The sequence below is a fragment of the Gymnoscopelus braueri genome (genome assembly GCF_963280865.1).
Source record: "Gymnoscopelus braueri genome assembly, chromosome: 11".
Taxonomy (NCBI): Eukaryota; Metazoa; Chordata; class Actinopteri; order Myctophiformes; family Myctophidae; genus Gymnoscopelus; species Gymnoscopelus braueri.
This window is the reverse complement of record NC_137613.1, coordinates 31,581,883-31,597,820: the sequence shown is the minus strand read 5'-3', so window position 1 is coordinate 31,597,820 and position 15,938 is coordinate 31,581,883. Positions and strand designations below refer to the sequence as shown.

Below are 15,938 nucleotides of genomic sequence, written 5' to 3'. Positions count from 1 at the left end.
CTAGTCTTAGAACATTATGCAAGCTAGCAGTTATTCAGTACAATCTACCGCAGTCGGATCTCCCACGCCACATCAGGTGGGAACTGGAAACCATGACTACACCAGCCTAAAAAGATGACAGCCCTCTAAATAAATAAATACAATTAATAATAATAATAATAATAACTTTATTTGTATAGCACCTTTCATACAAAATTGCAACCCAAAGTGCTTCACATTAAGACAAACAATTGTAGAATGTCAGAAAAAACTGAATTGGCAAACAGAAACATAACTAAACAATGTAGTTAAACGATCAAGTCAACATAGGGCATAAATTATACACATTAATCAAAATAGAAATGGCAATACAGAATAAAAGTAATACATATAATAAAAACAAAACGTGAACACAAGATGAATTTAAATAAATGGCATATTAAAAAGATCGTTTTTTAGTTTACTCTTAAAAGCAGAGAGAGCTTGCCTTTTTAACTCATTCCCTGCCTAAAACGTAAAAAACGTAATTATATCCAATTACCAATTCTGCCAAAAACGTAAAAAACGTAATTACATTTTTTTCATTTTTTTTTTTTTTTCAAATTTGACCCAAAGACCAAGGAGATATGATTTTTCGAAGATCTAGACTCCCATCCACTTCCTTGTTAACTTAAAACTTCAAAATTCTGTATCTCGGCTCCTGAGTACTTTTTTTTTTTCAATGAAAGATCTCTGGCAGTGGGCAAACGCGGCCAGAAATAGTTCAGGCAGTGAATGAGTTAAGCTCCAGTGGTAGTGTGTTCCACAACTTAGGGCCATAGACCCAGAAAGCAGCCTCACCAGTGTTTTTATGAAAAGCATCGGGAACCTCTAGTAGGAGAGCAGAGGAGGACATGAGTGTTCTGGTTGGAACATAAAGTTTTGTAGAATCCTTGATATATAAATGTGCTAAAAGTGCTAAAAGTTATTTAGTGCTTTGTAAACAAATAAAAGTGCTTTAAAATCAATTCTAAAAGATACAGGTAGCCAGTGTAGTGTTGATCAGACTGGACTAATGTGAATGGATCCTATTCTATATACAAATTAATCATTTTCTTCACAGTGATATTTGAACTCACAACCTACATGTATTAAGGGTGTACCACTGCTGTTGCATTCATCACTAAACTAGTGTAGGACCCACCAGTCAATGACGATGACATCAACATCATGATGTCACTCATTTCCATATTTGGGCATAGTTGGGAGCAGACAGACATACACTCTGATTTGAGGAGATTGTCTAGCTCAGTGGTTCTCAACCTGAGAACTGGTCTCAAGTTCTGAGACCAGCCATCAGAATTTCGTTCGGAATTGAATGACTTAAATTTGTAGTTATATCACCTCCCTTTCTGAAGAAAAGTTTGGATGTCGGAAGGAGCAGGTATTGGGCTTAAGGGTCCATTTGGAACCCCCTCAAGGGACCCTGAGGGTACCTGGACCCCACTTTTAGACCCACAGGACTAATACTTTGTCGTATGAAGAATAGTGAAAATAGCCGATCTACAAGCTCACAGCGCATTGCGACTTGAGTCTTGTAGATCGGCTATTAAACGAAAGTTTGGAAAAATGGACACTCAAAGTTTACATTAGTTCGTTTTTTTCCCCCAAAAACACGACTATTTCCCAAAAGAGGGAGGCCAGGTTGAAAATGGTCAAACTTTAGCTACTTTTAAGGGCTTTAACTGTCAAGCCCTTCCTTCCCCCTGTCCAGGGAATGTTCTTGTCCTCGTCAGAGATGTTCTCAGGATGCCCACCCAGAACAATAAAAGTTATTTTAGATGACCCTTTACACACACCCACGCAGACACGTATACACACTCACACACACCCACCCACTCACATACATGCAGACACACGCGCGCGCACACACACACACACACTAGGCGAGACGAGGCATTTTTTATGCATTTCCTTGACATCATCTCACATGTTCAAGAGTCAGACAGCGACTTTGCAGTTTGCACAAAGGATCGTGTGTGTGTGTGTGTGTGTGTGTGTGTGTGTGTGTGTGTGTGTGTGTGTGTGTGTGTGTGTGTGTGTGTGTGTGTGTGTGTGTGTGTGTGTGTGTGTGTGTGTGTGTGTGTGTGTGTGTGTGTGTGTGTGTGTGTGTGTGTGTGTGTGTGTGTGTGTGTGTGTACAAGTTGGCATTCAGTCTGAAGCCTTGTCTGACCAGAAATTGAATAATCAATTAATGAAATAACTGGTTTAGTGACGAATTTTGTAAACATTTCCAAAATACCATATTGTAGTGATGTGCGGGTCAGGTTTTTTCATAACCCGCCCCGCACAGGTTCAACCTGCGGGTTACGGGTCGGCCCGCGCATCACTACCATATTGGCTATTTAGAATTTCACCAAAAGGTGAATACTCTTCATTTGTTCCTAATCATAAATGAAGTGTCAAGTTATCCGTTTGTGTCTGTTTGGTTTCGGATAACTTATACAAGCATTTAACATCATTTTACACGTTATTACCTTTTTGTTCCCACGGCACTTGCTAGCAAGTTGTGGGCATACCGTAATTCAGGAAACTCGCGGACGAACTGCTACGGCGCCTGTCCTAATTAGTGTTGTTAGGCACATACCATGAGGCTGACTGGCCACCACTGCACCGTGGGCTTAAGAGGCTGTACAATATATGGATATTATATTGATTATTTTTTAACTGCTTCTCGATTATTCGATTAACCTATGAGCAAGATCAAGTCGTTTATTAGTTCGTATCGGTTTTGTTTTTTGGTTGATTGCCCGGCCCTAGTATGTAGGGTGTATACTGTAAGTGGCTGCACCAGTGTCTCCTGCATTGGGAAACTGCAGATCATCTTCCAACTCCACACGTCTCTACAAGCTTCATCTGGATGCGTGTAGACGTATCACACGCTTATTATGCTGTAATGGTCCAAAGCGCCCCGTGGTCAGTCTAGCGCCTGATTAGATGAAACCAGTAGGCGATCAAATCAGATCTGAGATGTATAAGCTTTCATTGAATCAGGGACAGACTGGCTGCGTCTTTGTGTTCAGCTCCAGGCCCCTGTGGCTCGGCTTGCATGCCATGTTGTGTAATGTCTCACATGAGCTAGAAGACGTGAGGTGGTGCAAGGACTAAGGATGAGCTTTGTGGTGTGTGCGTGCGTGCGTGCGTGCGTGCGTGCGTGCGTGCGTGCGTGCGTGCGTGCGTGCGTGCGTGCGTGCGTACGTATGTGTATGGGGTTGGTGCTGTGGGTTTTTCTGCAGTGCAGGTAGGGTTGCAGTCAAAATGCACTGAGATGATTTGTTTTAATTTTAATATCTGGGACCCCAGTGTACACTGTAAAATCCTGGACCCCCCCCAAGGACACCCAGGGGTCCCCAGACCCAATGTAGAGCACCAGTCACTTAGACAACAACACAGACTAGTCTCAGACATGCCTTAAACTTAATTTATACTCCGTAGTACAGCAGTGTTTCATTTTGCTTGAAAATGTACACAGTATATCATTGTGCGATGGATCGAAAATTTGTGGAAGGGAGTCGGGACACATCGCTGCATAGAAATCTCACTAGCAAAAAAAGACCTCCTTTCTCAGACTTTCTTGATCTCCCTTTATTCCTCTTTCCCACTCTTTGTCTCTCACCTCTCTGTCCTTCCCTCCCTCCCTCCCCTCTCCATCCAGCTGTTGAGTTGGAGTCTTAACATTCCTGACTAAGCTTCAACCTTTTTTCATTGCACACAAGGTCACATCATTAACTTTTTCCTGTACAGGGATCCCGCGCGATAAATTGCGTGCATGTCTGCGTTGCGTGATGAATTTACGATCCCTGATAACATAAATGGATTACCCTTTCTGGCTATCATGAACTGATGCCATTAAGCTAGCTCAGCCCAGTTGTGATTCTAGAAGTAGGGGGGTCCGTCTGTCCAGCGGCCTTAGTTAACCTCGAACCCAGCTCTGCGATAAGAGGCTGAGCTAATTCAGTAGCCTTAGCGTAGTTTGCGCTGGAGTCTGACAATTGCAGTTTCCCACGCAAGTTGTGGTGAGGGCAATCTTGCACCATACAATTCCACCATAATACCATGGATTATACAGGGCCTTGGTAAGGTTCCAGGGATAGATGTCCTCTCTGCGGCATGTCTTTATCAGCCACCCGGGGTTTGCTCTGGCTTTTGCACTCTTGCCTTTATGTACTATACTACCTGCTTTTATATGCGGCCAAGGACATTAGGGATATGGTGGTGATTTACTACGCTATAAGAAATGATTTAATACTAAAGCTTGGAGTCATACAAAGCCTTCCCATTTCTCTCTCTCTCTCTCTTTCCTCTCCCTCTCTTCGTGGTCAGCTGATGTACCTTTGCACGCAAGGGTCTCCTGATCCACTGCTGTGTGTGTGTGTGTGTGTGTGTGTGTGTGTGTGTGTGTGTGTGTGTGTGTGTGTGTGTGTGTGTGTGTGTGTGTGTGTGTGTGTGTGTGTGTGTGTGTGTGTGTGTGTGTGTGTGTGTGTGTGTGTGTGTGTGTGTCAAGATCTGCAGATGCCAGTGAATGTCATCATCAGACTGATGTACATATTGTATGTACTATATCACACAGACACTGGCTCTTTGGAGCTACTGACAAAATCATTATACTTCATGTGTCGACTCTCTTAACCGACCCGCACCGTCGGTTAAGACCTGAGGCCGATTCTAGAAATGTCTTCTAAATCGTAACAGTTTTCTGAAAAACGTATGTTGCTATATCAGTGGTTCTCAAACATTTTCATGTCAAGGGCCCCCAATATGACATGTATTTATAAAAAATAGTAGATACAAGCTTGTAGTACGGCACGAAGTGACGCTCTATGAGCTTGTATATCTGTTATTTTTGAGTAGCCGAAGTATAAAATAATGATTAAAGTGGTTAAAATCTAAAATGACACAGATGCTTTCCTTAACTCATTGACTGCCATGGACAAGATTTCTCGTCATATCCTCCTTTTTTTTCCACACAGAACCAGAGATAACGCGATCCGAAGATTTACTGCTCCATTAACTCCCTGGTTAACTTATTACTTAAAAATCCTGTATTTCGGCTCCTGTGTTGTTGTTTTTTGTGATGTTTTTTTGCCGAAACATGCTATTTTTAACGACGTATAACAAGCGAATGGGAGGTCGCGATTATTATAATTTTTTTCGGAAGCACAGTGAAACCGTGATTAGCAACCATCAGGGGATCGATCATACTGGAGATAAATATTCTGTGACTACTTGAAAAGGTAAGAAAATCGACAGTGGCAGTCTGGGCCTTGTTTAGTAGTATATACTCTGGCAGTTAAAGAGTTAATGGTTAAAGGACTAAATTGAGTTTAGTACATCGCCTAGGGAGGACTCATAACTAAGTTGGAACCACGAGTGTCTGAGCAAATGTATTAGTCAGACGTGTGTGTGTGTGTGTGTGTGTGTGTGTGTGTGTGTGTGTGTGTGTGTGTGTGTGTGTGTGTGTGTGTGTGTGTGTGTGTGTGTGTGTGTGTGTGTGTGTGTGTGTGTGTGTGTGTGTGTGTGTGTGTGTGTGTGTGTGTCTGTGGGTTAACACACTTCTTTCAAGTGTTTGCAAACAGTAACTCTATTTTGCTTGCTGTCATAATGCGATGACCTAACCTTTCAACGAGCCATTTTTCAGTACAAGTGCAAACACACCAACATGCGGTTTCTCCACTACATTCTGCAAACAACTACATTTTAACGCTGAACAGACAAACCTTTACAGCAGTCTCTGCATAATGTATGTCCAGTACTGTATGTCTGTGATGCAAACAGTTGCATTACACTGTCACGTATATGTTTAATGTGTGCCACATACCTTTTTTTTCTCCTTTTAAAAAATAATAATATTTGGGCTTTTAGCCTTTATTTGATAGGACAGTAGACTGACAGGAAATGGGGAGAAAGATGGGGAGTGACACGCAGCAAAGGTCGTCGGGATTCGAACCCGCGACACTCTTGTCAGGCTGCATTGCAGCCTAGGTACCCAGACCGCCACACCAGTGGCCCGGGCCACCGCATATGTTTAATGTGCGCTTCACATGCAATGTTTGCATCTTCGTATTATGCAGGAATTCCCTAGGCCTATAATCGACAATGACTGCTTTCAGCAAATGCTATATTTTAGGCCTGTCAAAGGTGTCATTCACATTGGCAGACTATAGCTTTCTTTCAGGGCGAGGCTCTCCCGAGAACCATTTTAAAAAGATAACCCAGACAATGATGTCAGCGGAAATTCATCCTTCACATGAGCACGACTGGGATCTGGACTGCTTTGCAGCTGTTATTACAGTTGTTTGACTGTTATTGAGTTATCAGGGTCAATGACAAAAAGAGTTTGACATCCATGTAAACCACTTGAACCCATAGTGTCCCTATTCTGGGCATGTCATAATAGGCGTAATAGCCTATGTAAAAGAAGATTGTAGATCGCCTATTTTCAGTGAAGAGATTTGGTGTAGAAAAATGAATGGGCCAAGTATAAACCCAGTCAATGAAGTATATAGGATTTAATTGGCTTCAAGTGAACTCAGCAAAGCCAAACACTGTATTCTTCAGCCCCACTCATTGGTTTGTTTCTTCAAAACTTGGTGTCCTTGGTGGAAAGATCTCGCAGGTTTCCGAGGGTTGTTGAACCCATGACCTACGCACAGTCACATTACAGATGAACCCAATTCCAAAGTTTTGGAATGGTGCTGCTGGACATGGGTGACAGATTTGTAAATCTAGCAGAGCATCGAGTTAAACTCATGTCACTAATTCACTCTACACAAACACAAGTGACCAAAGTTGGAGAGCTGGGCTAAACTATGGTGACCTGACATCATGGGTGTCACCGCTGCATACATATTGGGTGGGACTGGGTTCATAAAGGTTTAATTTCTCTGTTGTTTTTATTGATTAGATATGTAATAACTTTTTCATTGAGCTAAATGTGCCATGATGCATTCTTTAAAGCTGTTGTCTCTAATTTTGTTAAATGTATATACTGTATGTTTTTAGCTCTGCTATATCCATCAGTCCATCCGTTGGTCCGTCCAGCACGTTGGTCACAAAGATATCTCAGAAACTACTGGCTAGATTGCCATGGAATTTGCTGTGCACCGGAGATTGCACCCTAATGATTTGCTAGCAGGGCCTTTTTAGACTAAAAGAATGAAATTGCTTTTTTGCTTGCTTTTATTAAATGTTTCTGTGTGAGGCAGAGAGAGAGAGAGATGCAGTGCTGCTGAGGCATGTTTATGTTACTGCATTGCCTATTTCTCGCCTCGGAATGTTTTCAGACACATATTTTAATGTAGTGTTTAAGTTTAAAAGGAGTAATGCACCATCCGGCCGGCCTTGTGTTAGATAAAGAATGTAGCAGCCCAAGAGTGTCTCCCTAATGAAAATCAGGTGCGTGTTGAATTGATTGCAGTTGTATAGTTGCATACTGCATAGCTATGCTTCGTAACAGGTGGACACTGAATGCAACTCTTTTCACACTGTTTCAGTGTAGCGCGTCAATTTACAGTTTACAATTTACATCCATTTGCACATTATTTACTCTAATAAAAAGGTTAAATAATTATTTACATGGCACATTTGAAACTATACTGTATGACTGAATGAATGGTTTATTTTCTGTCTTTGTTTACAACGAACCAAAACACACTTGTGTGCACAGAAAACAAGAAAATCATCATTATAAATGTACATATCCAACCAACTCGCATACAAAATCCAAATTCAATGACCGTAAAAAGGAATAGGCTGAAGCACAAAGCTTATTCTTTGCCTATCCTTTACAATCCATAAAACAACCAGAATATCTGCTGCAAGATAATAAACAAAGAAAATCGCATGCTGAAACGCATCTAGTGTTTACATTAGTTCTTACTTTACATGTTTTAAAAAAAACACTCACACTCACTTAAAGATAGGGTAAGTTATATATATATTTATTATTATTATTATTATTATTATTTTGGAAAAGGTTAAAGTACTATATTCTGATAGTCATCATTGCTACAAAGTGTTTGTTTGGTCACAGGAGTCTCTCCAGCTCTTTAGTAAACAGAATATAGTACATTTTCAGGTAGGTGACATCATTTAAGCCAATCAGGAGAGGGCACTGAAAATGCATTTTCTGTTTAATAAAGAGCTGGAGAGACCTGGGAGACTCCTTTTACTGAACAAACACTATAGCAATGATTACTATCAGAATATAGAGCTATTTAACACTTATTTTAACAAAAGTAAATCACTTACCCTACCTTTAAATCATACTTTCCTTCTCTTAATTTAAAAAGACGTTGAATACGTCTTTTTAAATTTTGTAATTAAATAAATATTTTTGAGGACGATTTTTTGATAGTACTCCTACAGATCTTTTGCACGCACATTCCCACTAGGCAGAGGAAGAAATGCCACTTGATTTTTTTTAACCTAAAACTGCACAGATCTGTGTAAAACTTTGTATGCGCAAGGAAAAACCTTTGCCCTGCATTTTTCACATCTGCCTTTTATAGCGCCACCAGGAGGCCGACTTATGAATTATATATTTTTTTATATTTCTCCTTCAGATTGTATCCAAATTTCACGCAAATCGTTACACATGATCTCTATAATCATGTGCTCAAGACGGATCTGTTTGATTTTACATATTCCATCCTGATTGGGTAAGATTGACATCTAAAGTTTGCAGGAGTGGCCCGTTTTGAACAAAATGCTGCAAATCATGAACGATTGTGGTGAAACTTTGCACGCACATTTGCACTACGTTGAGGAACAAATGCCACCCTTTTAACATTGCCCTATTATAGCGCCACAAGGAGGCCGATTTTCAAGTCAAGTGATCAAGACCGATTTTTCATATTCCATCCTGATTGGTGAATTCTGAACATTGCTGGCCCACAATAACCTATCCTGACCTGGCGTAGTCCTGTGCTCCGAGGAGCACTTTTTCTAGTTTCATATACATTCCCCCAGACCTCAACACAGTATGATATGTATGGCACTACAAGCTCCCTTGTTTTGTACAGAATACCAACCGATTTTAGCTAGTTTACTTTTGATATATTTTATACAGTATGTGGCTTCCAACAGAGTTTGAGATCTATAATCACACCTAGGAATTTTGTTTCACATATACTCTTTCAATTTCAGCTCCATTAATTTCAGTCAGCAGAATTTAGTTTTGTTTTCATTATTTATTATCTAAATAATAATTTAATTAATTTAATTCCGATCAAAACATTTCTTTAACCTTATGAATTCCCAATGTGTGTGTGTGTGTGTGTGTGTGTGTGTGTGTGTGTGTGTGTGTGAGAGAGATCATGACACTGTCAGGTTGTGGAGAGGTGAAGAGGTGATCACTGCAAGGATTTGCGGTGGGCCTCCAGTGGGGTGAAATTGAGTTTGGCATGTCTGCATGCATGGCCAATGAGCTCTGTCTGAGCAGCCGCTAGCTTCAACCTAGCCAGACAGTTACTCGCTCACATGAAAACCTGGCGCTATACACAGGGTAGTTAAATGTAGAGCCCTACTGATGCCAGATTTTGGGGTTGGAGAGTCCTAGACCACCGATTTACCAATGTTTTTTTCACCAATGTTTTGTCAATTTGAAAAACTTTCCTTCCAGTGCCACTCTCAGGGCAAAATATCCACTTTGCACACAAGATAAACCTTAAAAATAAAACTAATGGCTAGATTTCAGGTTGAACTTAAATGATTGTGGTGACCCCATGGCCTTCCCTCTAGTTAGCTCCTTCTCCCATAAGTGTAATTTCTGCCACTAATACTAAACTAAGAATTTTATCTTTTGTAGTTTGAGCTGCAACTAGTGAGATTGTGGGGCTCTAAAAGGAAGCCAAACTACTTTTGTCCGGTTGGGTGCAACAAGCAAAACGAACTCTAGGGGGCACTGGTGGGGCTTTTCCACTCTTCCTGTTGGCGTATATGTCACAGGGAAATTGGCAGTCCAGGGAAATTGACAGGGGAGCGCTAGTTTTATAGGCGCGGGGCGGTGCTGCGAGGCGGGGCTTTGATGCGAGGACGACGACCACAACAACAATATAACAACCAGGAAGCTACGCTATAGGGGAACGCTGAAAATAAAATGGATAATATGAGAGAAATACTCAAGTAAAGTACGAATACCTCAAAATTGTACTTGAGTAAATCTACTTTGTTACTTTACACCACTAGTATAAAGCTCAGTGGCGCACTTCGATAATCATTGGACTCCCCACCCACTACCACTGGGAGCCGGGGTTTGACTCCCGCTCGGGACATTACTTTTTCAAACAACCGCGGACTACTTTTTTTCGCTGATAAAGTATAGTTTATCAGTTTATCCAACCCGATCTCCAGAGATTACCGTAACATTGCACGGAACGAGTGCACTTCATTCCGTGGATAGCCGCCTCGGAACTCCCGAATTGCGTGCATATGGTACGGCGCTGCCTTGTGACAAAACCATTTCGGAGGCGCGCAGTCACAGGCGAATTGTCCCCCCGTGAAGGACCACCGAGGGAGCTAAGGCGACCGAGTTGCCGTCCTGAACGGTGGGACATTCGCCTGTGCCTACTCAGCGCCGTTTGAGTTATGTACCGATAGGCACAGAATCGTAAATGATGTTGTGGGGACTGCGTTTGCCCCAAGTGCCACTCACTGCACTAACATAGCCCGCCAGGCCCGCCCCCTTGTGCTTCAACTGCATGGAATGAGGCTGTGTGTGTGTGTGTGTGTGTGTGTGTGTGTGTGTGTGTGTGTGTGTGCGTGCGTGTGCGTGCGTGCGTGCTCGTTTGTGCATGCGTGCTCGTTTGTCCGTGCGTGTGTGGTGTGGGGCTCATGTCTGGCTTGCATTGCCCTCTAGCGTTGATTCTACAGAATTGCCTGAGGGGCGGTGAAAACAAGCGTACCCCTTTCAATTTCCCTGGAATGCCAATTTCTCTGTAACATATATACCAACCAATGTTGCCAGTGTAAAAGTCAGTTTCCTATCCTGGTTCATCTGATCATTCACAACAAATGTTATGTGTGCTCATTGAAAACATGGACCTTTCTGGTATTGACTGTGAAGGTTTTAATCCTCTACCGGCTGCCATGTTAAGTGGTAAGATGGGTGGGCCACGAGCATTTTCAGAGCATGTTTATTTGAATGATCAATCAATCGATTGTGTCCGGCTATGATGAATGGAACCAACAGTATACTTTAAGTTCTTATTATTGGTATTGGTATCACTATGAAAACACAGTTTCAAGGTTTTAAAGAAATACAAGACATCTTTTACATTATTCGTTTAATATTATTGTTAAATTATAAATGAAATCGTAGTGTTTTGCAAATTATTTGGGGGCTGAATTCAAATACCCTCATGGGCCACCAGTAGGCCCGCCCCACAGGTTGAGAATAGCTGCTCCAAGAGGTGAAGCACAGCATGAGCTCCTCTGGCAGGGCCTTTTGGCTGCTCGGAACAGCCAGTCCCATGACAAAGTGTGACCAGGCCTTTGCTGTCGGGGAGCTCTGACGTGCTCTGGAACTCTCTGGAACACACTCCCTGCCAGGGGGACTTCTCAAAATGCTATTTTTTCCTAAAAGGTTTGCTTTTTTTTTTTTTGCTTTTTTCAGACAGGACAATATAGAGAAACAGGAAATTGAGCAGGGGCGGAGAGCGGTCGAGACACGCAATGCACGTCTCCAGCCGGAATCGAACCGGGTGACGTTGGCGATGTGGTTGACACGTTACCCAATTATCTAACCTTGTTATCGGAAAGACGCTTTCCAAACAATATTTTATTTGTCCTCTCCTCTGTCCTATTCATCCTATAATTGCGTATGCTTTCTTTTCCAGCTCATAATTTGTGCAGAGTCTGGTTCTGACAGTTTGCCTCCCTTCCAGTCATCTCAGAGCAATGCCGTCATACTACTTAGGAAAAGAGCTGCATTAGCTTAAAACCACGCAATTGGTTGTATGTGCCTGCAAAGTAAACCCCTGAGTGTTAATTTAACTCTGAGCGGGTACAAACGGAACTTACGTGTGTGTGTGTGTGTGTGTGTGTGTGTGTGTGTGTGTGTGTGTGTGTGTGTGTGTGTGTGTGTGTGTGTGTGTGTGTGTGTGTGTGTGTGTGTGTGTGTGTGTGTGTGTGTGTGTGTGTGTGTGTGTGTGTGTGTGTGTGTGTGTGTGTGTGTGTGTGTGTGCTGATTGGTTTAGGTGCCCATAAACCTTTTTGGTCAAATGGGCCTGACCCCACGCAGATTACTGTGTGACCTCTGACCCCCTGCATGCAATGTGTGTGCAAGTGGGTATTTGTTCATGACATTTCAATCCAATATACTCCCGCTCAGTGCCCTTACCGTGTGTGTTTGAGGAGAGAAATGGAAATAATCTATTTCCCCTAGCATTGATTACTGTAAGCAGCACAGGGGACCAATAACCCCCCCCTTACCCCAATCCTAGCTGAGAACGAGGCAATTGTAGTGGGGGGATGGGGAAAAGAGAGAGAAAGAAAGAGACTGTAATATTTGATCATGTGAAGATAAAAGAAGGACAAAGAATGAAAAGGAATGACGGGAGATGGAGGGAGGAAAATAAACGAGTGTAGTTTATAAATACAGGAGTGCATATAGATAAAGAAGGAGGGAGGGAAGCAGTGATGGAGGAAGCACAGGGAGGGAAGGAAGGAAGGAAGGAAGGAAGTGGCCTGCTGACTCCATGTGATGAGTGGAGTGCTAAGAGATCACACACACACATACACACACGTCACGCACCGTCCACCAATTTCTCCTTCTTTACTCACACCATTGTTTCACTCCTTCACGTGTTGGCTACGTACAGTACGTGTACTGTGTATCTACGTGTGTGTGTGTGTGTGTGTGTGTGTGTGTGTGTGTGCGCGCATCATCGTTGTGTACACACACACAGGCAATGAGACAGCGGTGCTACATTTCTCCCCAGATGGTGTTAAAACTCTCTGTGAGACCGTTGGAGTCAACCACCAAAAACCTCAGAGGCTGGAGATGGTTAGCATAGTTTACATTTCTGATGTGTGTGTGTGTGTGTGTGTATGTGGGGGGGGGGGGGGTTGACATTTCTTATGCAGACTGTATTAGGGGCCAGCTGGGTTGGACGCCCCACACATGAGCTTGATTATGACTCAGTATTACATTACTGACATTCCTCCTTAGTTCTCTCTCTCTCTCTCTCTCTCTCTCTCTCTCTCTCTCTCTCTCTCTCTCTCTCTCTCTCTGCCTTTGTTTCATTCTTGTTCCTCCCTCCCACTCTTTTTTCCCCTCTACCTTTTTCTTTCCTGCCCCTATTTCTCCCTCTTTCAGCCCCCTCCCCTCCCCTCTATCGCTCTCTCTCTCTCTCTCTCTGTGTGTGTGTCTCTCTCAAAACACATACACCTCTCTCCTGAGGCAGGGCAGAAACGCTGAGCAATGCCCTTGCCTCTTATAGCCCCCTCCTCCACCTCCACGCTCTGTCCCCCCCCCCCCCCCCCACCCGCCCCTGTAAGTCCTTATGTCTGACACGTGATCCGTGGTTTCAGATGGAACTGAACGGCTCAGGAAGGGGGGGGAAAAAAGGAAAAAAATACTTCAACTTCCCAACGTCCAGCCCCGACATAGAGGAGAACCTCTCTGTACAACCATCACAGTAAAACCCGGAGTGATATGCGTAGCAAGTTGGCATGAAAATAATCCATGATGAGACACATTCGTTATAATTTTTTTTGGTACATTCTCACCTATAATGCCCAAAATAGGGACACCGGGTTGAAAGTGGTAAACGTATACTCCACTGTATTATAGCGTTGTGCAGCAAAGAACAAGTTTCACCCTGAGAGTCCAAATGGACCCATGTAGGTTGTTCTGCTGTGTCCTGAAACGATAAGCCATTATCTGGTACACATGGTGCCCCAGCACACACCCCCTCCTAGTATTTCACATACAGCTGAGGAGCAACATAGAGAAGGAGAGGGGAGAATGGGGGGAAGAAATGGAGGAGCGGTGGGGAAAGAACAGAGAGGCGGGGGTTACTTTTTCACGAGAGAGAGAGAGAGATAGAGAGAGAATTGAAACCGTGAGGGAGCTCTAAAATGTGAACACAATGCGTAATGACAATCGGCAACACTGTCACGCATATGTGTGTGTGTGTGTGTGTGTGTGTGTGTGAGTGAGCGGTTCCGCTGATTGGCTTAGTAGTTTGGTGCCTGAGCTGGCTCTTTTATCCCTGTGTGTCTGGTTTGTGACTGTGACTATGGGCGTGTTCGCACTGTATGAGAGAGAGGGAGAGAGAGAGAGAGAGGGCTTTTTCGGTATGGTGTCTACTGTAACGTCATCCAATGGCAACGTTTTTGGCAACGTAATCCTCGTGGCCCGGGGAGGAGCGGGGCGGGTGGGGGGGGGGGGGTGATAGGAGACGGAGTACGTGACAGGTAGCGGCTCCTCACTGGGCTAATCCACCGACTGAGCCTCGGAGGAGAGGAGAGGAGAGGAGAGGAGAGGGGGGAGCGAGGGAGAGGAGGAGAGAGAGGATCGCTGCCTCACACCACTCGCGGCTCAGCCTTTATCCTGCCCAGCACAAGAAGAAGGGGCAGGCTGTCTCTCTCTCTCTTTCTTTCCCTCCCTCTCCCTCGCTCTCCCTCTACCTCTCTTGCATTCTCCTTGGCAATTTTGTCCCTCCCTCTCTTCCTGACTTCCTGTCCTTTCCTCTCACTCGCTCCCTCCTTCTCTCCCTCCCTCTCACTCTCTCGCTCTGTCTCCCTGTGTCACTGGACAGGGTCTCAGTGAGAAAATGCCATCCTGCTCTCCAGACTGTTGCCTCTTTCAGGCTGTGGAGGTAAGACTCTTGACTGTTTGTTTCTCCATTTAACGCTGTGAGCCGTGTCTGTATGTGTGTGTGTTTGTGCGTGTGTCCATAGCAGTATGTGTTACTGTAACTATAAAGATCAGCTTTTTTTTTGTTCAATCTTGACATGTCTAAACTTTCTCAAGAAATTATGTGTTGGAAAATTGACTTTTTTGGAGGGGGCAAGTCGGGGAGGATTAGCTTTACAGGGCAGAGGGAGAGAGAGATCTGTGACGTCGTTTCTTGTTGCATGGAGTCCTGTGTCGCGGTGGTGGTGATTCTGGTTTTGTGTAATGTTAGGCCACTGTTGTTGGCGTTGTTTTGTGTTTCTTGTAATTCCATGTAGCTGTGGCGTTGCCCGCCCCCATTCTCTGTGCCCCCCCTCCGCTTTTTGTGCCTTGTTTCATGTCATTTTCAACAGTGCATCTGTGGTTGCTTTGTGCGAAAGCACAAGGCAACCGAATTTTAAGCACATTTCCCTGCTGTGGGCACAGGATATTGGAGTGTGGGTGTGCATACACAGACACACACAGGCACATTTTTAATTCTGCTGTATTTGCTGGAGTATTTGTGGCTTGCGTGCACTTTTCTGATGTCTGTCTTCACTCATACTCAAACATGTTCATATTTGTATGATCTGTGTATTTGTGTACTTAAGTGTCAATTTATTGTGTACCATATTGTGTTTCCAAGAGGGTAGGCTGCTTGTGTGTGCTGTATGTGTGTGTACTGTATCTCAGGTATGTTCACCTGGTGGTATATCTGCTTGATCTGGTGTGAAGCAGCTGAACTGTGGCTATTTGAGTAGAGACTCTCAGCATGGGCCTGAGGAAGCGAAATTACACACAATCCAAACGTTGCTCTGGGCACTTCGCCGAAATGGCTCAAAATGGCGCAACAATGGGAGGTACCTCAACTGTAAACTATACCCACTTGCTGCTCCCAACAATGATATTTATAGAGGCATGTTCAAGAGGAAACTAGTGTACGTACTACATGGATAGTGTTTTTATTGTGTGTGTGTGTGTGTGTGTGTGTGTGTGTGTGTGTGTGTGTGTGTGTGTGTGCGCGTGCGCATCGGTACTC

The 15,938-nt window shown here is 43.6% G+C and overlaps 1 protein-coding gene across 3 annotated transcripts in view; it reads left to right on the top strand.

The window, feature by feature from the left end:
- LOC308094946 (growth factor receptor-bound protein 10-like) overlaps positions 1–15,938 on the top strand; it is a 63,586-nt gene that overhangs the window by 27,241 nt on the left and 20,407 nt on the right. For 2 of the 3 annotated variants that reach the window (XM_080441771.1, XM_080441773.1), the window contains one exon: positions 14,784–14,843. The exons of the other annotated variant lie outside the window; for it this stretch is intronic. In XM_080441771.1, the coding sequence (XP_080297897.1) occupies positions 14,784–14,843 (60 nt within the window). The remainder of the gene's footprint in view (positions 1–14,783; positions 14,844–15,938) is intronic. 3 annotated transcript variants of the gene reach the window in all.